The sequence below is a fragment of the Micromys minutus genome (genome assembly GCF_963924665.1).
Source record: "Micromys minutus genome assembly, chromosome: 11".
NCBI lineage: Eukaryota > Metazoa > Chordata > Mammalia > Rodentia > Muridae > Micromys > Micromys minutus.
In genome coordinates, this window is record NC_137980.1 from 58,838,363 (window position 1) to 58,858,905 (window position 20,543).

The 20,543-nt window shown below is 44.7% G+C and overlaps 1 protein-coding gene across 1 annotated transcript; it reads right to left on the bottom strand.

The window, feature by feature from the left end:
• Positions 1–3,791: 3,791 nt before the first annotated feature.
• Positions 3,792–19,262, bottom strand: YTHDF1 (YTH N6-methyladenosine RNA binding protein F1). Its single transcript, XM_080925440.1, has 5 exons — positions 19,022–19,262; positions 18,647–18,671; positions 17,405–17,484; positions 9,427–10,947; positions 3,792–5,056 (listed from the first exon to the last, which is right to left on the bottom strand). The coding sequence occupies exons 1-5, from the start codon at positions 19,046–19,048 to the stop codon at positions 5,030–5,032; spliced, it is 1,680 nt and encodes a 559-aa protein (XP_080781566.1). The 5' UTR covers positions 19,049–19,262; the 3' UTR covers positions 3,792–5,029.
• Between the last annotated feature and the right edge of the window lie 1,281 nt (positions 19,263–20,543).

Below are 20,543 nucleotides of genomic sequence, written 5' to 3' on the forward strand. Positions count from 1 at the left end.
ATCTAAGGATTCGCACTCACACTCACAGAGTCAGGATTTCCTCACCCATCTGCGCCTGGGTGTGAGTTCAGACATGTCCAGGGCTCAATGTGAAGTTATTGTGGCTATAGTCAACACCATCATTACCATTGTCATCGCCTTCATTATCATTAGTCTCAACCATTGCTATTACTGCTGGCTAACCAACCATCATGACTTCTTCCTACACCACTATCATCACCACCATCACCACCACCTCCATCATCACCACCACCACCACCATCATCATCACCACCTCCATCATCACCACCACCATCATCACCACCACCTTCATCATCATCACCTCCATCATCACCATCATGGTGTCATCATCATCACCACCATCTCCATCACCACCACCATCATCACCATCACCACCACCATCACCACCACCATCATCACCATCACCACCATCATCACCACCACCAACATCACCTCCATCATCACCATCATGGTGTCATCATCATCATCTCCATCATCAACTTCATCATCACCATCATTTTTCTAAACTTCAGGCTGGGGCCTTTAACCCTCCTTTCTGTCTGGTTCTATTTTCAGAGCAGCAGAATGAAGATAGCACAGGAACTGTGGCTACCCAAAGGTTACTCAGAAAGGTGCCATGTTTCAGATAAATGTCTCCTGGATGCTAAAGTCTTTGTCTTCGGGTGGGGAACCTTTAGGAGATGGACCCTAAGTAGGAAGGACTTGGAGATGTGTCTATGAAGGACATGGTGAAGTTGAGTCTTTCCCGTTTCTCCTTTCTGCCTCCTGGTTATAAGGTGAGTGGTTTTGCTCTGCAAGCCACTGCCTGCTGTGGCCATCCACACCCCTGTGGGAAGCTGAAAGACCTGAGGCCCACCCAATCATGAACCACAACCCCTCAGACTTCGAACTGAATAAATATTTGTTCTTTATGAGCTAATTATCTCAGGCATTTTGTTACTCTTTGTTCTTTTTAAGTTAATTACCTCGGGCATTTTGTTACAGTAACTGACAGCTGGTTAACCTAGATAATGAAAAGGACCATGACAGAACTAAGAAGACAGAGCTGAGCAGTGAAGTGGGCCCATGGTACACGGCCCAACCTCACATCAGGAGAGCTCTCTTCATACCAGGAGACCCTTGGCCAGTACTGCCCGAGTAGCTCCTAGGCCACATGATTTTTGACAGTCTCCAAATTCTTCCCTTCAGTCTTCCAAAAGGTCAGGGAAGATCTTCAAAGGCGTTTTCCAATCACTCTAGATCCAGAGAAGTAGAGTACATGAACTCTCCTAGGAGGCTGGGCTGCTACAAAGATGCTCTCAGAGAGATGAGAAAAAGACAGTTTGGGACATAGCCCAATGATGCTCCACTGAGTAGAGATGGGAGCTTCACTCGTCTCAGGGCTATGCTTAAGACCCACTGTGCTGTGGTCTCCTTGCAGACTGTAAAATCCCAGCCATATCTCATGCCATTCCTCTTTCTTAAGTCCAGGCACAGATGGCCAGCCCAGCCTATTGCGCTACACAGCCTTCCGCATACCTTACTACACAGCAGAGCTCACACAGATCAACCTTCCCTGGGCCTTGGAGCTGTAGAGGATGGGGTTTGACTCAGACATTTCATCCATAGCACACTTGCCATCAGAGCCTCACTCCAGTATTGAGGGTTGTCATTCTTTGATTCAGGGTGTCTCGGACACTTGGGAAGGGAAAGAGCCAATCACAAACACTGAGACCAGTCTAGGAAGCAAGCAGGTCCAGTGGGCACCTGCTCACCTCAAGCTGCTCTTTAGAATGGCCACTGGAAGTGTGAGTTCAATACTCCTTCCATGGAGACTGGGCAGTCTAGTGATCTGGGAAGTCAGGCTCCTTTAGATTCTAGGTATGACATGGTAAACAAACTTATCAGTGCTCCCTATTTAGCATCTAGCCCCACAGCCCATGGTTTGGGAGGGAATTAAGGCTGCTACACTTCATGTGAGTGAAAAGTTGGAGGCTAGTGTGAGCTCTCTTCCACACCCCTGCCCTGGTTCTTCTTGGTAATAGTCTTCAGTGGATAGTTATGAGCTAAAGAAAGATCCATAGTGAAAGGAAGAAGCCTGGTGGCTTTGGAAAAACTTTGAAATTCATTGAGCTTCAATGAACGTATCCTGTCTGACTGCCACTCACGGGATGATGTTTAAAATCTCATAAAGGGTAACTCTTTCAATGTTCTTCCTAGAAGTTTACGTACATATGTATTTTAGCTATAGAAAGCCATCAGTCACGAGCCACAAGGTGAAGGCGTAAATCCCACTATTTATTTGAATACATTGCTGCAGAATCTAGGAGTTTTCTTCCACATCCATATTGTTTCTGTAGGCAAAACAGAGGTTTGTGAGATAGCTCAGTGGTTAAGAGGTCCTGAGTTCAATTCCTAGCAACCACATGGTGGCTCCTATCTATAAGGAGATCTGATGCCCTCTTCTGGCCTGTGGCTGCATATGCTGCAGAGCACTCAAATTAAAATTAAAAAAAAAAAAAAAAAAAATTCTTAAAATCAGGAGTGAGGCCAAATACAACTCACTTGAGTTTACAAGGAAAGGAAGGTCTAGTGAAGTCATAGCACTGTGACAAGTAATTCCTTTCTTTCCTGTCTAAGTCAAGAAGAGCTCACCAATTCTGGCATCTCAAGAAATCCAGGATAAATGATGTCCAACAAAGAGTTCTAGGTCCAGAAATGCATGCACATGTCCAGTGTTCTCCAGTGCAAGGGAGCAGGCATGATATACTGTAGGCTGAGATAGACCTCAACCACAACACCTTGCTAAAGATTTGTGTGCCCTGGAGACATTCAGAAGTTATGTCTAGCTTTTGGAATGTAATAGTAAGGACATTAATGCTGATATTATCACATTGAATTTCTTGAAGCTTGAAGCTCACAGCACAAGCCTGAGTCTTCAGGGTCCCTTTCCTGTGCTCGTTTTGCTTCCATAGTAACCATTATCCTCCAAGTATAGACAGGAAGTATTTGGGGAAAGCATGAGATCACTTAGGTTATCTGAATCCCACATGTCAAAATGTACATACGTAGACTGGTATGAAGCAACAGCCTTCCAGCCCATACCTGGGAGGTAGAGACAGGAAGACTGGGAGTTCAAAGCCAGTCGGGGTTATAAGGCACTGTTTTCAAAGTGGAGAGGTGCAGCTAACTGTATTGCAGCTCAGATTTGTGCATTTCATCTTTAATTTTCCCTTGCAAGAAAAATGCTGTGAACAAACAAAAAAGACAGCAATATGGCTGAGTAGGTAAAGATGCTTGCTGCCAAACCTGATGATCCAAGTTTGATCCCTGGAACCCCCAGGAAGCAACTAATGGGCTTGCCCACAAGTTGTCCTGACCTCCACACACATGCCTTGGTGTATATCCTTACAGTCTTTAAGAAATCTAGCATGCAAGATTTAGTTACTAGAGAGTACAATGAAAGTCCACAACTTTAAAACATAAGAATGAAGGTATAAGGGAGATCAAGGAGACGAACCTGAATGCAAGTGTGTAAATGAGTGATATATTGGCTGTTAAAACAGTCCATCAACCTGTCAGCTTCTAATTCTTATAGTTGGGGACTGAATCCCAAGTCCTAGATGGAGCTATGAAAGTTCCTCTGTCCTTTTAGCACCCAGGGGTAAGCAAAACTGCAGTCTTTGGCTTCCACTGCTGAGAGCAGACCCCATAGATTTTCAGCTGTAAAGAGAAGCAAGACACATGCAGCAAGAAAGACAAGAACACACAAGCTTGCTCAACAGGTGTTTATTAAGGCTTGTATTCTCCTAGAGGACAGGTATCCGATGTTGTCCACGACTCCGTACAGGCAGTAACAGCTCGAGGAAGTGACACGTTCTAAATACAAGTCTAAATAATACAGCTTAAATGTTAACTCAGAGGGTCTTCTGGAGTAAATAGTTTCAGAAGGTATCTGCTCTCTAAGACAGTAAGGATCCTCTACAGTGGGCGCGTGCAGATTCGGTATGCGAGGGCGTCGGGCATGAGCACCACTTTCATGCTAAACTCCAACTCCAGGTGGCGGTGAGCTCCTCCGAGGCTCCTCATTCCACAAAACATGATAGCAAATTTGTTTTCTAAAGGATTTTTTGTTTTTTTGCTTTTTTCACCCATTCAACAGAAAAAAAACAATTAGACACACAGTGAAATTTACAGTCGGCAGCAGCATCCATCACACTGCCTGCACTATCAGACCTTACACTTAAAGCTTAGCGTCACTGGTATAAAAACTTAAGACAGCATCAGGATTTTTAAGAGAAGAAAGAAGACAACTAAAAATGATCTATGAACAACTAAGAATGTCGCAATGCTGAGCCAGACTTAAAACACCTTCTAGTTCCTTGCCACAGAGCCCAAACCTCATGCAGTGGCAGACGGTGGCAAGAACTGGAGCAGCGCTCTGTGTGGGCGTTAAATGATGGACAGCGTGTCCATAGACAGCTGTGGGCACACGTAAAACTCAGTTATCTGTCTAGTAGGAAACTCAAAAGAGCAGGTCAGCAATATGATGGATACCACAGATAGTAAAATGGCAAGCCACTTCAGTACTGTGAGGAGACATCAACAGCACATGCTGAATGGGCTTTTTGCTGTAAAGCAGGAGAGGGCAAGAAATATGAAGTATCCTATAGGGATATTAAATGACTAGATATAAGAATAAGAACATAATTTCTGCCAAAATAAAAATATCTTTGGGATGTATTAGGTGTTTTGTTTGAAGAATATTTATATTTTGCATTAGGTCAATCTGACTGATAAGCTGACAAACAAAATACTCCTTTATTAGTGAGTTCTACAATATTATAATACATAGAAAAATACAAATGAATGCAGATCCATCTGGCAAAAATGAACTACAAAGATAAAGATGCAACAATCAACCCCGCACGAGGACGACACTGGAGCTGACTCGGAGACAGCACCAAGCACACAGCTTTAAAACTCTGTTTCAAAGTCAACCATTAACCAAAAACAAACTGGCTTGTCCTTATTGTTTGTTTCGATTCTGCCTTTCCTGTTAAAAGAAGAGAAGAGGTTATTAGCTCATGAAGCACTTTGATTTGCAGGTGAAGGCCCACAAAGGTGAGGTCTTAGGCCATTTTATGGGCTGCAGTCAAAGATGTGTGCTTGTCTGGGCAGTCCCCATGGACCTGGTTCTGAACTATCCAGCAGCCTGGTCTCACAGATCAGGGCAGGAACCAACACATACTGTCCTATTCTTTCTCAAGACCCCCTGTACAGAAGTTACAAGCGACATGTCCAATCATGTGTCTTCTACCCATGCTAATGAAGTAACAGTAGAACTATGAAAGCACCTGCACCCAAGGGAAGGACTGGCATGCACAGAGCACTCTAGCGTGTCTGGTACAAAAGAATAATTTTTCTAAATTTTCTCTCATTTTAACAAACCAATGACTCAGAGAACACCAAAATCTATCTGACAGGCTCTAAGAAAGCTCCAAGTCAGGGCTAAGTAGGACAGGAAGACAAGCTAGATCCATCTAGTTTAAGCCCTTCCTACCAGCTCAAGCTTCCTCTGTGGCTTCCAGCAGTACTGACCAAGTCAGGGGCACAGCTCTCTATTCCCAACATTCACCACACCAATCTGGAACTTACACCCACTCTTCATATCTGCCTAGCTGGTTTCTGATCAGTGGGTCTAAGCAGCCACCTTGTCTTCCCTAGCAATGCATCTAAATTCAGTCCATGACAAAGAGTGTCTTTGATGCAAGGAGCACACACCACCCCCCACTCGCACAATGTTTTCTGTCCTAACCCTTTTAGGACCCTCTGCACAGCAGTCACATGTCTGTCTGTCTGCCTCCTTCCCCCCACTCTCTCTCCCTCCCTCCCGTACCACTATCATACTACTGGAGAGTGTGCACAAATACAACTACACTCAGAGGTTAAAGGTTCTGTCCCTAGCATGGGCATCCTAGGTGTGAACCAAGAAAGCTGTCAGTAGAGTACCTATACAGTTACTGTGGTTTGTAATTGCTTAGTTTGGGTTTTGGAGTTTTGAGACAGTGTTTCTAAGGGTGGCCTTGAAATACTCCTGATCTTTTGCCCCTACACATCTCTTAAGCACTGGAATCACAGGCACTGTGCCTACCTACATTTAGTATATCTGAGCCAACATCTGTATTTCCCTTTGGGGCTAACCTGGAATAAACGTATGCCGGGCACAGTAAGAACTACCATCCAAAGTCTAAGGTGAGGCTCCTCGAATCTTTGTGTGGCTCTAATCTTAAGGAGATGGCAGAGAACCGAGATATGTGAGTAGGTGGATTACTAGAATCCATAACCCTCTATCCTGAGGTTTAAAAAGAAAAACTTTTTAAGCAGAAGCCTGTCTCCCCAGGGTACATGGATCTGGGTTCAAGACCAGCCCAGCCTTAGATGTATAGTGAGACCCCCATCTTGAAAAAACAAAAAACATTAAAAATACAAGGTATCAGGCTGGAGAGATGGCTCAGTGATTAAGAGCACTCACTGCTCTTCCAGAGGTCTTAAGTTCCATTCCCAGCAACCACATGGTGGCTCACAACCATCTCTTAACAGGATCTGATGCCCTCTTCCAGTGTGTCTGAAGACAGTGACAGTGTACTCACATACATAAAATAAATAAACCTTTGAAACAAAAACAACATATCAAAGTAGGACTCGGAGGCCAGCTGGACTATAAAGTGGGTCCCACAACAGCCACAGCTACACAGAGAAACCGTATCTTTGAAAACCAAAAAAAAAAAAAAAAGGGGGAAAAAGGAGAAAAATTAGCATGTTTTCATATTTATAGCTGGACAAGAAAACTCTGAAAAGGAAACTGAAAATTGCAGCCATGTTTTGCTTTATAAACACAAGCTGCTACTTGAAAGTGGTGAGGTCTGTCAGTGAATGACATGAACTGGGTCTTCTGTCCTCAGGTCAGGAGAATCTCAAGTGTCTCCAGGAGCCTCAAGCACTTACTTTGCAGGCACATTTTGAGACAGGCACTTATAGAGATCCACTGCTTCTGCCTCCTGAGTGCTGGGATTAGAAGGGTGTGCCACCAACACCCAGCTTCCCACTTCATTCTTAAAAACCGAAAAGACATTCCTCAACAGCCTAGACTCTCAATCCCAAAACACCCAAGACTCCAACTCCTAGATAAACTAATACCCCTGCCTCCTTGGCAGGGGGAAAAATGAAATAGTTGGTGAGCAACTGGTATAAGGTTCAACAAAGGTATGAGTCATCTAAGGACTGCACCACACTGGGTAAAGAAATGTTTGAAATTCCACTAAGACAATTGAAAAAAAAAAATCAGAGTATTCATTTGTCTTCTTTAATAATACAATTTAACACTCAGCTCTATGGATAAAAAGGGTTATGATTGAACTGTCAGAGTTAGGGTAAGGGTGGCCAATCCTCCCTAGGAGGCTCTTCTCATTGACCTCCAGAAGGCTTCAAGAGGTCTAAGGACCACCAGGGATCCTGACTATATATATGCCAATAACCCCTACAGGTCACTCAAAAGGCTTACCACAAGACCAGAGAGACCTGACAGACACTGCTGTCTAAGAATCAAGTTCATAACCTAAGTTCTAAGATGGCAGACTTAGGGGCTAACACTGTCCTTGCCATTCATTCCCAGCATCTATGAAGAAGTTCACAACCATCTCTAACTCCAGTTCCAGGGAGATTGGACACCCTCGACTCTTCTGCAAATACCTGCATACATGGGATGCACACAAACTCCTGAAGGCATGCATAAAAACTTAGAGATTAAAAAAAACAAAAGTTTTAAAACACCTGGAACTTTTAAGACACAACAGATGAGGGCAGAATTTTATCCCTAAGCCTATCTCTGAGAGCTAGTATATTTTTAGAGAACTGAACATTCTTTTGTGTTCTGAGATTTATTTATTTGTATGTTTGTAAGTATTTTACCTGTACTTATAGGTATGTGTATCGCATGAGTGCAGTGCCCTTGGAGGCTAAAGCGGGTGTCAGATCCCATGAGACAGGAGTCACAGAAAGCTGCTGTCAAATGGGTGCTGGGGATGGAACCCAGATCCTTGGGAATAAACCAGCCAACACTCAAATCATTTGAACCATCTCTCCAGCCCCACCCAATGAATTTTAATGAAACTCTTAAAAATTCAGTATTTAAAAGAAAACTGAGCATTAACACATGTGCACACAAACAGCTAACTACTAGATAAAGTAAGCACCCAGGTTCCATTCTCTCTCCTTGTTCTAATGCAGGGAAACACTGTACTAACAGGACTGTGCTGACAGAGGTCTCAGATGGTCTGATCCATAAGTGCTCTCTAAGCATCTCTGGTTTGCATGTGTATACATATGATGCTAGCAAAACAAAATGACAGACAGCTATCCCCAAGAACACTCGCCACTGTTGAGGAATGCCAATACCTGTCTAGTTATTTATACTCAAAAAGTTAAACCTACAGAATTTCAGTTACTGGAAATAAATGCCATCTCTTTCTTAATGTTTTATCAATACTTGTGATGAGGATAAATTAATGGTACTAACAAAAGCATTACTGCCTTGCTTTCTCCACACTTCATTCCTCAAAATGCTTAATTATTCACACAAGCAAGTTATCTAACTCAGGGGACAAAAAGATTGGAAGCCAATCCAACTATCACTCATGCTAAATGACATTTCATGAAAAGGACAATCTCAAGGTGAATACTCTTAGGTAATAAAAGCTTCAGAATACACATTGAGATCTCATTTCTGAAAACCATTTCTGTTCTGATGATCAAACAGCCTCAGTTGAAACCATCTCCAGCCAAATGGAACTAATTAAATAACCATTAATTACAAAAAATCTGGATCCCAAGTCAGCTCCTTATCACCACCACCCCAACACATCATTCTCTTTATTACTTAAACAATGTGGGTTTAAGTTCCTCCAAACTGCAGGTCTTTTGAGTTTCTAAAGGACAACAGGAAGTGACTATTAGACCCAGAGCTTCCAACAGCTATGTGGTGGTGCCTAAGAAGCATGAATCCTCGGGCAGGTGGGACATCACAGTGTAGCCAATGTTACTTACTATAAGGACAGTCTCCCTGGACCACACACTACAAAGAATAGCTTCCCTGCATTCTCTCTCTGTTCTCATGTAAACAGTGGTCCAAATTAACATATTTCCTAACAGGAAAATGATAGCTTTTCATTTACATCCACTCAAAACAGCACAGTACTGGCCCATCTCAGTGATGTGAAGGCCACCTGTACTGTCTCAACCTACCCTGAGTAAGGCCAGCTGGGAACACATTACTAGACCATCAGCAGAATGCCCATTACACTCCAGCCTGCTGTGCAGGTCACCTGGCATGCAGACCTGTGGAACAGGTGCCTAAGGACAACTCACCTTTCGCACTACCTCCTCTTCCTCCTGGCGCTTCTCATAATGAGAAAAGTCATCAAAGATAGAGGTCGTGTGCTTATAGGAGGCAATAATCTTCAGCACTTGCTTTGCTTTTTCTAAGGGCACCTCCTGTGTGTCACGGGAGTTTGTGACAGGTTTGTTGTCGTTATTCTCCAGTCTGATGTGCCGCAGTTGGTTATTGGGTACATCCTTGACAAAAATCCACTTCACATCAAACTTCCCCTTCCACTTGTCCTGAGACCAGACCCCAGCACTGGTGCCGTAGTCCACAGGGGACTTCATCTCTGCCACCCCACAGAAATGTCCACTCCCATTGACACTGAAGAGCAGATAAACAGGCCCCTTGCTGCTCATGGAGCGGAAGGCGCCATCCAGGCGCTTGTTGCCATGCTCAGTACTACACCAGATGGAGTACTTGATGGAGCGGTGGATGTCGTCCTCAGAATAACTCTTGATGATGAATACCCGCCCACTCTTAAGATTCCAGTCGAACTCTTTAGGGTTATAGCTGTGGGCAGCTTTCAGTTTCTCTAGGACAGGATGGGATTCTACACTTGGGGCAGAAGTAGGCTGGGCATTTCCAACAGAGTTACTGTCACTGTTAGCCCCTCCACTCTGCCCAAATGCTGCATTTCTGTTTCGAGGAGCCACCCAGCGGGGCTGAAGTGGCTGCTGAGGGCTCTGATACTGTGGCTGGACCAAAGGTGGGGGCTGAACAGGGAGAGGCTGAGCTACCTGCTGGGGCTGTGGAGCAGCCTGGGGGGATGGTGTCTGCTGGGGGGCAGAGGCCTTCGGAGCAGGGCCCTTGTTATCCCAAGTACCAATGTCCATGTTATGCTTTATAGGTGGAGGAGGCAGTGCACCCCCCACTATCGGCCCACTCTTTGTTTTCATCTTAGGCTGTGGTTTTGCAGGCTTGCTGGCAATGGCTGCCCATGAAGTTGGTTTTGAAACTGGCATGTTTACATTTGTCCCACCATTGCCAGAAAGGACACCAGTCAGTGCCACACTGTTGACAACTGAACCCACCGTCTTAACTGCAGAGGTGGTAACATCCCCAATCTTCAGGCCAACCATGCCCTGCTCCAAACTGTTCATCCCTGGGGCCTTGTTGAGGGTGTCACTGTGAAAGCCTGTCTGCCCATCAACAACTGTGCCACCAAGGGAGCTTGGTGGGTAAGTGTAACTGTTCCCATAGGCGGAGCTCTGAGTCTGCTGGCCCTGAGAACCACTTGTCCCCCATGCTGAGAATGCAGGGTTTTCAGGAAAAAAATTAAACCTGTGCTGGTAAATGTTGTTTCCCAGACCCCCAGGCTGCCCAAAAACAGCATCATGCATGAAGTGATGGTCTCCATTACTAAGTTGTCCATAGGTAGTGAGATACGGGATGGGAGGGTCCCCTGCAGTGGACCATGGTGCCTCGCTGAGGGAGTAAGGGAATCCAATGGATGGTGGATAGTAGCTGGACAGGTAAGGATCACTCATCGAGGGGTAACTGTTACTCTGTGAAAACAAACAGGTGATGAGTTAGACAACTGTCAGAGAGCTCAGCATGCCAACCACCTCATACCCAGGTGCAGAAACAGCATAAACAAGCCTAATATAATATAGCACACGATTATTTCTTCCTACATGCTCACCAATGTCAAAAGAAATATCAGCAGTAACAAATGCAAACCAGGTTGTCTAAAAACACAAAGCCTGCTTTGCAATGATCTGAAATCAGGTGAAATGACCTAGCAAAACCACCCTTTTGCTTTCACCATCCGAGGAATCCAGACCAGTCCTGCAGCAGTAATATCTACAAAAAACACTGATAGCACAGCAGAGTGTGAGGACAGCCTTAACAATACACTAGGATGGCTCCAGCTCACTGACCTGTTAACAGACCTGGGCACTGGTATTCATGCCACCCTCAAGACCCTCTCCTACACAATATTCCTGTTAGCTACCCCAGTTGGGTTTTTTGAGAGTCTGTCCTTCACATTTCATGGTTTCCTGGGTACACTTATGGGTATTCAGAGTGAAGCACAGGCTCCTCTGCAGTGTCTTTACCAGTATCAAGTCCCTGGAGTTTAAGAACCCTGCTATCTGATACCAGAAGGCCCACTTTAGCAAAGTCTTCCTAAGCCCCAACTCTATATACAGCAGAAGTTTCTAAGAGGGGCTTTAAGGCTAGGTTTCAGAGTAGAACGAGGACAATGGAATGCTTCACCATCTTGACCTAGTAGCCTTACTCTACCTTTAAGGAGTTTCCTAACCTGTAGGTGTAGACTTCAGAGTTGGCAGCTCTAGAATACCATCTCTTTGGAGACACACTCAGCCAAGGTTTGGTGAGAATCAGGCATGTGCTTTGGGCACAATTTCAGTTTCTACCTCAACCAACAGGCTAGTTTCTATTACCTTACTATATTACTTTTCAATCTCTGAAAAGGAAGCATCAGTGATGTAAGTGAAGAGACCTTCCTATAGCATGACAATCTGTGCTGGGGGTGGACATGTCCAGTGAAGGTAAGAAAGCTCCACTAGGCACCAGACCATCAAAGGACTATCACTTAACATGAAGTAATTGCTTCCTTGTAGTGAAAATTTTTTGAATCCACATGGGTCACTATAGTCTATAAACATAAAAAAAGAAAAAGAAAAAACCCTTGGTATATCTTCTCTTGAAAAGATTTCAGTGATTCTAGCTCCTCCATTGCAACCTCTGGTTGTATATATCTGCCTAGCATCCTTCAAAGAAGCCTGAGCAACAGGGCCAGGGGGAAAAAGAACCAAAGAAGTCTGGGCAGAAGCCTTGCTCTGTAAGGGAAGCATACCTTTATGGATACAAAACTGAGGTCACAGTCCTTTCAAAGAAGACTGGTCCTCTTCTGTCTCCTCAGCAAACACTTGATGCATAGACTGACTGGCCATGCATCTGTCATTCTAACCCACTGGCCACAAACTAACAAACAACAGTTAGGACTCAGAAGATACTCAGGTTGCTCCAACTTACACCTAGGCCTTAACTGAGACTGACTCAATTGAGAGTTATACCTACAGCTCTCAAAGCCCTCCTAAAATATTACCATCCAAAGAACAAACATAGCACACAGGTCACAAACAGAGCTATACAAACACCACACAATAGGTGGCCCCCATTATTCTCCAGCCTGTACTGCCCAAATGCTACCTGAACATGTAGGTTCAAGCACAAACCTCCATAACACCCTGCCCCAAATCCTAAAATTGTGTTTCTTTCAGATCCTAACACAAAGATCCCAGCTAACTTTCTCTGCAAAAATCATCATACCTCAAGACCAGGATGTAATATTTCAACTAAAATGTACATGTAGAAACACACATGTAGGACAGAAGTGGTGAGGCATCAGCAGTGCCTTCAAGATACAGCTTGGGGAGACCTCACTGCTTCTCAGAGTTGTAGATTAAAAGATGAAATAAGAAAAGATAAATAAAGCCCCACGGTAAAATCCCAGATTAAAAGGTCATTGTTTACTAAAGTGTCCTGAAAGTGCGGTAGGCATCCACAAATCCAAACACCCAGCCACACCCTCCCTCTGCCTCTGAACCAGCAGCCACACCTCTCCTAACTCTCTCCAACCTGAAAGGCCCACAAGCACAGTCATGTCAAACTGTGCTTAAGGCCAACTCCACTTTTTTACCTCAACTCCACTGACAGACTAACTTCTATGACCTCAGTATTCCCTTTCAGTCTCTGAAAGGGAAGCATCAAGCTACTTTGTAAAGTTATCCCAACCCTGCCATTTTGTGCAAAAGAAACTTGTAGCAGCTGTTCCCACAACTTTGTAAGTCAGACTGACTGCCAGTCATGATATACAACATTCCTGGGAAAGAAGTGGTTCCCATCAGTTTGTGCCTATTCTGGTCTAGATGTCTAACAACTTAGCTCAAGCATGCCCTGGAAATAAATACACTGGGGCTGCTGGTAAAGCACCTCCCTCTGTGTGGCCAGGCACAAGCTTGGGGTTTTATACTCACTTGTAAATGTCTCAAGAAAACCGTCCCTTCTCGCTTGGTGGCTCCAAAGTACCGTCCAAGGTACAGTATGACATGGTTTACCAGAGACACAGCTGGAAAAACTAAGTTATGTAACCAAACTCAAAAGTTGCTCTTCACATATGTACACACCTCTAAGCACAACACTTGGATTCCCATGGCTCATCAGATGGCTAGGTAATACCATATTTAAGATTTCTAACCAAAGCCCGGGTACAAGACCACACAAGGAAGACAAGCAAATCTTCCAGGCAAAGCCAGAGACCACTGACAGATAAAAACACAACTTGGAGCTCTTAGGCCTGTTCTTCCTGATTCTGATAACTAGAAAATTAGATAAACAAAATAGACACTTCAAAAAATTAAAGAGAATTTAAATAACCATGGCTGTTATCCCTAGGTCATTTGAAAACTGTAAAATATAACAAAGCCATAGATCTACTCTAGAATTAAGAGCTTTTATTTATTTTATTATTAATCCAAGTTTAATCACCTTGAGTGACAAGGTGGGTGGATTTTAAATGACTAGAACACTTCTGCCCTTTTTAAAATCTGAGACAATTTGAACAATAAGGTGACTGAGACTGAAAGGAGATGTAGGACAGTCTCTTCCAAGCCCCGCAGATCATCTCTGGACTATGCTGAGACACATGTACTTCATTAAATCAAATCCACTGTGCGTAAGGAAGCACTGAGAGCAAGGGTGAAAAACTGTGAGCAAGTGTCTAAAACTCCTGGGACTACTGTCAATGTACACCCTTGCTTCAGGAGGAAACTACAGACAAAGAAAATGTTAAGAGAACCCTGACACCACACTCAGACAGGCACTTTTCTGGTCTTTCTGTGATGTGAACCCCTTATCTGGCTGATACGCAGAGACAGCAGTTTTTGACAAGAATTTTTACATCTGTTTAAGTAACTTGCTAAGGAGCAAGTAAAAACAAACTAGATCCTTCCCCTCTTGAAAGCTGTAGTGATAGCAAATCCCTCCTTACAGGGCACTACCACTGGATCTTTTAAGGAAATTTATAGTATGTACATGTAACCACAAAACCCAAGCCAGACAGGTTGGATGGCCAGACACATATGTGCTAATTCAAGCCTACCAGAACTGCCTAGACATGGCAGTAACCCAAGTGTCAAGTTCCTTCCAGATAGTCACAAACAACAGAAGCTGCGTACACTCTAACAAGGCTCAGCATTATTTAACTCTGGCTGCAGTTGAAAAAAAACCACATAAACTCTGATAAAAACCTTGCGTGATTGAGGCAGCTCAAGTTTCAAGATAAGCTAAGAGCTCCCAAGGCCTGCAGTTCCTCACAAATGAGCACAGAGGTATAAACTTCAATGTGGCCATACAAAACATGAGTGACAATGTCCATCCAACATTCTAAGCAATCTTTGGGTAAAAGAATGTACTACAGAAATAGGGGGGCAAAATGGCATTTTGGCCCCTCATGAAGAAACAAGCAATACAAAGACAGCAGGCACCCGCTAAATGATTGGAGGCTCTCTTCTCCAAAACGGTAAATGGCCACCATGCTGGTCATCAGTTGCTTCATGCTTAAGGAAAAGTCTGAAAGCTGTGTTGTTACTTTCTAAGTACCTCCTAATAAAGTTGGGCATTTCTAGAAAATGTATTCTTAAGCAATATGCTGGCTAAGTACTTTATTAAAAAGTACATCTGAACATACAGACATGAAGGTGCCACTTCAAAGCTATTTACTGAGGTGCTATCTTGAAGAACATTCCTTTTCATAGTTTCCTCAAGACTCCAGGGACATGCAATTGACAGTAAAGGGGAAAAACCGATTCTATTTTTAAGAAACTCCTCCCAAATATTCTATGAGTCCCAACTTTATAAGAACATTTCAAATATAGAAAAGCAACCCTAGTTCCTTGTTTTAATATTTAGTATATACCACTGCTATAAGAAAATCAGGAGCCAGGCAGTGGTGGTGAAGGCTCTTAATCCCAGCACTCGGGAGGCAGAGGCAGGCAGATCTCTGAGTCTGAGGCCAGGCCTAGTCTACAGTTGGAGTTCCAAGACAGACAGGGCTATATAGAAAAACCCTGTTTTGAAAAAGAAAGAAAATCAGGAAACACGATATTCAAAAGAATAGGTCTGTTTAATTTCTTGTTCTTGTCATAGTCAATAGCCCATAATTAAAGTCAAGTCAGTTTTGCAACCTTATACTGCCCAAATATTCAGGAAGATAGAGAAAAGTTATAAAATGCTCTAAGATGACCTAGAAGGACAAATCAACAACAACAGAAAGGATGCCTGGGGGTAGGGTGCAACAGATACTCCATTTCCTTCTGATACAACAACCAGGCAAAAAAAGTCTTTCTTGACTCTAAATATGCAGCATACATTTAAAAGTGGCAAAGACTATGGCTAAACCTAAATTTCAAATTGCATATGGCTTTCAGTTTGTTTTGAGATAGGTCTTACTACATAACCCTGGCTGGTCTTGAATTCACAAGAGAACTGTCCATCTCTACCCTTAAATACTAGGATTAAAGGTGTGCACCATCATGCCCAGATTGCCCATGGTTTTTAAACAGGGCAATTTTGTTACCTGGAAATACTTTGCAGACAATTTTCAAGGGAGCTACAAAGGAAATTTAGTGGGTGGAAGCCAGGGGTGGGGTATAGGTGATCCTACAGTGCGAGAGGATAAAAGAATGCTGAGGCATAAAATGTCCATGGCCCCAATATGTTAAAGGAAAGAGACATGAAGGTAGGAGGGGCACTTCGGGGAAAATGTGAGGCTGCTATGATCAACATACATAGTACATACACATGAAATGTTAAGAGTACATTAAAACAATGTTTAGTTATCTGGCTGGAAAGATGGCTCAGAGATTGAGCACCTGCTGCTCTTGCAAAGGACCACAGTTCAGTTGCCACAACTACCTGTAACTCCAGTTCTAGAAGAGGTTCTTACACCCTCTTCTAGACTCCAAGGTCATCTGTGCATGCACATACACATCTACACTTAAGAAAATAAAAGTACTGACTGAGGACATGACTCAGTTTAAAGTGATAGCCACTCAAACTTTAGGAATAGAGTTTGGATATCCTCAAATCATGTAAATGCCTACATTTAAGTAGGTAGTATGGTGGCCTACCTGTAATACAGAAGATTCCCCAAATAACTGGGACTTAGCCACATTGGCAAGCTCTGGGTTTAAGAGACCCTGCATCACTGAATAAGGCAGAAGGTGACAGAAGATCAATCTTGACCCCAACATCAGCTCTGTACAAGTGTTCCATCTCCCATGTGTATACCAGCATCAGGTCTACACACGTTCTACACCACCCCCCACTTGAACACGTTGTCAGACACACAGACCTGTGCCCGTACATATATACATACACATGAAAACAGAAGGGGTTCCATGATGCCAAAGGTAAGAAATCCTGACCATAAGGTACTCATTCTGTGCTTTACACACAACTCTCTCCAATGCCAATCTCCCAACAGTCCTAAGAGCAGGATTTTTTTATTCATACAAAAGGAAACTAAGATTAAGGGAAGGCAAGTCTCCTGATGCAGGTAAGAGCACAGAAAAAGGAGTCTGCTGCACTGTCCAGTGCTTACCTAGATCATAACTCCAACCCTCCAGAGTCAAAATAAAGGTGACACAAAGCTTAAGGAAACCAGTCATATGCATCATTTAAAAAGCCCTCCATCACCAGCCCACAATAAGTCTGCTGTACCCAACCTCCACAGGATGCAGTTCTACAGAGAGAACTATCTTCATCGCTCAGGCCCATGCCCAGCGGGAGGACCTGCACAAAGCAAGTCTTCAAGACTATCAGCTTCATTACTTTCCAGCCTGTCTCTTTGCTGTTTGGGATAAAAACATATTATAGTAAATGTGTTACAAGAAAACTATTTAAATAAAAAATATATTAATAAAATAAACTCACCGGATTGGACTGTCCAGAAAGGTAGGGCTCAAAGTCATTGTCATGAACTGCATCCTTCTGATGCAAAGAACCATTTTGTACTAGAACAAAAAGTTGCAAGATATTACCTTCAAGCTTTAAAAAAGTTTACTTTTAAGTATGGAAACCGCAGTAAAGCCTATTTTCATCAATTTTTAGTAGATATGATCTTATTTCAAAATGTACACAATCTCTATAGAAACCTAATGTTTACCCTGACTAGTTAGAATGGCATTTTACAACTTTTTCTAAATTCTTTAAGTAAAAATATAATCATAATTTGGTCAGATGTCATTTTGTTGCAACCAAAATAAGGGGCAAGAAACCTACAGCCAGACTTCGAGCCAATATCATGATGGCACCTCCCCAACCCTGAAGGTGGGAACCGAACCCAGGGCTTCCCCTAGGCTAGTGCGCTACCACTGACCCTGGGCTGGTGAAAACTACAGGGTCTCAGAAGAACTATTCCAGGCAAACAGGATGCATGCTTTAAGAGCCCAGTTATGCATAGAGATCTGAAGGCAGGATGCTCAGTTAGAAAGGGCTGTAACCCAAGCTTGCTATCATCTGATTCTCCACTTACTTTCCTCAGTTACAGTGCACAGCCAGTAAAGGAAAGGAAAGGAATGGTAAATAAAGCGTTGGGCTTTTTCCAACCTTAAAACACGATGAACCATATTTGGTTACACCCAAGTAACAACAACACGCATTGGTTAAAAACAGTCTTCCAAAGATTTAGTGTCACTCTCGAGTTCTTCCAAGAGTTGTGGGAATTTATTACAAGCCAGAATATCACAGGAGATAACAATAAACTTACAATGACTAAGGGTGGAGGGTAGGACCTCCAGGTCCATAGCTAGCTGGCTGACTCTTCTCCAGAGCCATTCACTACCTACCAACAGAGGACCAGTCAGTCCTTCAGCCCCGCTAACCCCTTCGAGGTCGTCTTATCACCATTTCTTTCCCCACCAGGTAACTGTTCTGGCAGGGTCATGGGGGAAATTGCAAAATATTATCTGAACTACTCCAAGTACGCCTTCATTTTTCTAGTTCCCCTCCAATCTGTCAAATACCCCGGAAATGGAAACTTTCATCTCCTCCAAGCTGACGGAGAAAACTAAGTTTCGGATCCCAGGCCGGCTTGGTGGACTTTCTCTTGTCCACTCGACTGGCGCTGCCCCGTTCTCCTCCAAAGTCCGGACGACTTCCCGGAACTCTCCTCACCTTTATTATCTTGTCCTTTTGTTCTCTGCTTCGCCGCAGGCCAGGATATGCGGGTGGACACCACCCAGCCCGGGAAAGGAAACACAAAGTTACTATCTGAAGAATGCTACCCGGAGGGCGTTGCGACCCGGGCCCATACTTTGATCACAGGCAAGCCCAGCGACCCCACCATCCGACCCCATAACTCCGGTCCGGCCTGCTATGCAGATCTTCGGCCCGGAGATCCAAGATCTGACCCGGCCTCCCTGTTCCAGCCCGGACCCCGCACTCTAACCCCAGCCCAGCCTCCAGGTCCCCAGCTCGGCCCAGACCGGAACCTCTGTCTTGCCCTGTCCACGGCCTGGTCTCGCGACCGTGGTCCCGAGACGCCCCTACCTGGGGGTCCACGCTGGTGGCCGACATGCTTCATGAACAGCGCGGCGCGGGACCCGGGCGCCGCCGGCTCGGGCCTCCCGCGAGGCCGGGCCTGTCACGCCGCGCGTGGTCCCGTGCCCCGCCGCCAACTCCGCGGGCGCGGCCGGGCGCGGCGGCAGCTGTAGGCACGCAGGCCGGAACAGCGGGAAGCAGCGGAAGGTAGCGGACAGGCTGAGGGGGCGCCGACTCCAATGGCGGCCGCGGCGGCGGGGGACGAAGCTGCGCGACGTCAGCGCGCGGGGCAGGCCGGGAGCGCCGTCGAGTCGCCACTATGGCGCCTGCGCACCGTCGCTCCTTGCCCAGGATTTCGCGCTTGGGACTCAGTCTCGCGCTGGAGGGGCGGGACCGGGCCGGATGGGGCGGGGCGAGCAGTGAGTCACGTGGGGCTCCTGGGGCGGCACCTATTGGGGAGAAGGTGGGAGGTTGTAGCTAATCTACACCTGTTTCAGAGTTTTGTGGGTGTTGGGTTGACCTCCTATCCTACCCTGCAACCATCTGGGCCTGACAGGAGCGTGCCAGTATGTGACCAATGTTCGCGTTAAATTCTGTACCCGATTCCATCACCCTGAGTAAAAGACGAGGATTTTGAGGAAAGCAGGACAGCCCCCTTTGGGCTCCACGTGGGAAAAGCTCAGTTCATCCCTCAAAGAGTCTCCAACAAAGAACTCACCCCATTAGCCCATTCACTTTCAGGCAAGCTCTTTGCTCAGAGAACATGCTACCATGCACACGCTCCTCCCTGTTACCGCATAGCAGATATCACCTTCATTTTATTTGGGGCCTGAAGAGATGATGGCTCAGCAGTTAAGAGCACTGGCTGCTCTTCCTAGAGGTCCTCGGTTCAATTCCCAGCAACCACATGGTGGCTCACAACCATCTGTAATGGGATCTGATGCCCTCTTCTGCTGTGTCTGAAGACAGTGTACTCATATACTTTAAATAAATAATCTTTTTAAAAAAGGTTTATTTGGGTGCTAGAGCAACGGCTCAGTGCTCAAGACTACTTGCTGGTCTTACAGAGGACCCGGGGTTAGTTCCCAACACCTACATGATGGCTTACAATTCTCCAGTCTCAGGGGTTCCAGAACTCTCTTCTGGCATTGGATACATGTGATGCATATACAGACAAGCATGCACACACACATTCACATAAAATAAAACAAATCTTTTTAATGTAATTTAAAAAAAACTAATTTTTATTTAATGTGTATGAGTGTTTTACCTGCATATATGTCTATGCACCACATGTGTGCCTGGTACTCAGGGAGGCCAGAGGAGGGTGCCAGATGCCACAGAACTGGAGTTATGGATGGCTCAGATGCTGAAATGGATGCTGAGAACTGAACCTAGATCCTCCAAAAGAGCAGCAAATGCTCTCATGCCCTGAGCCATCTCTCTAGCCCCTTTAAAAATAAATTTTATATGTATTAGTGTTTTGCTTGCATGTAGATATGTGGACTATGCGTGTGCCTGGTGCATGTGA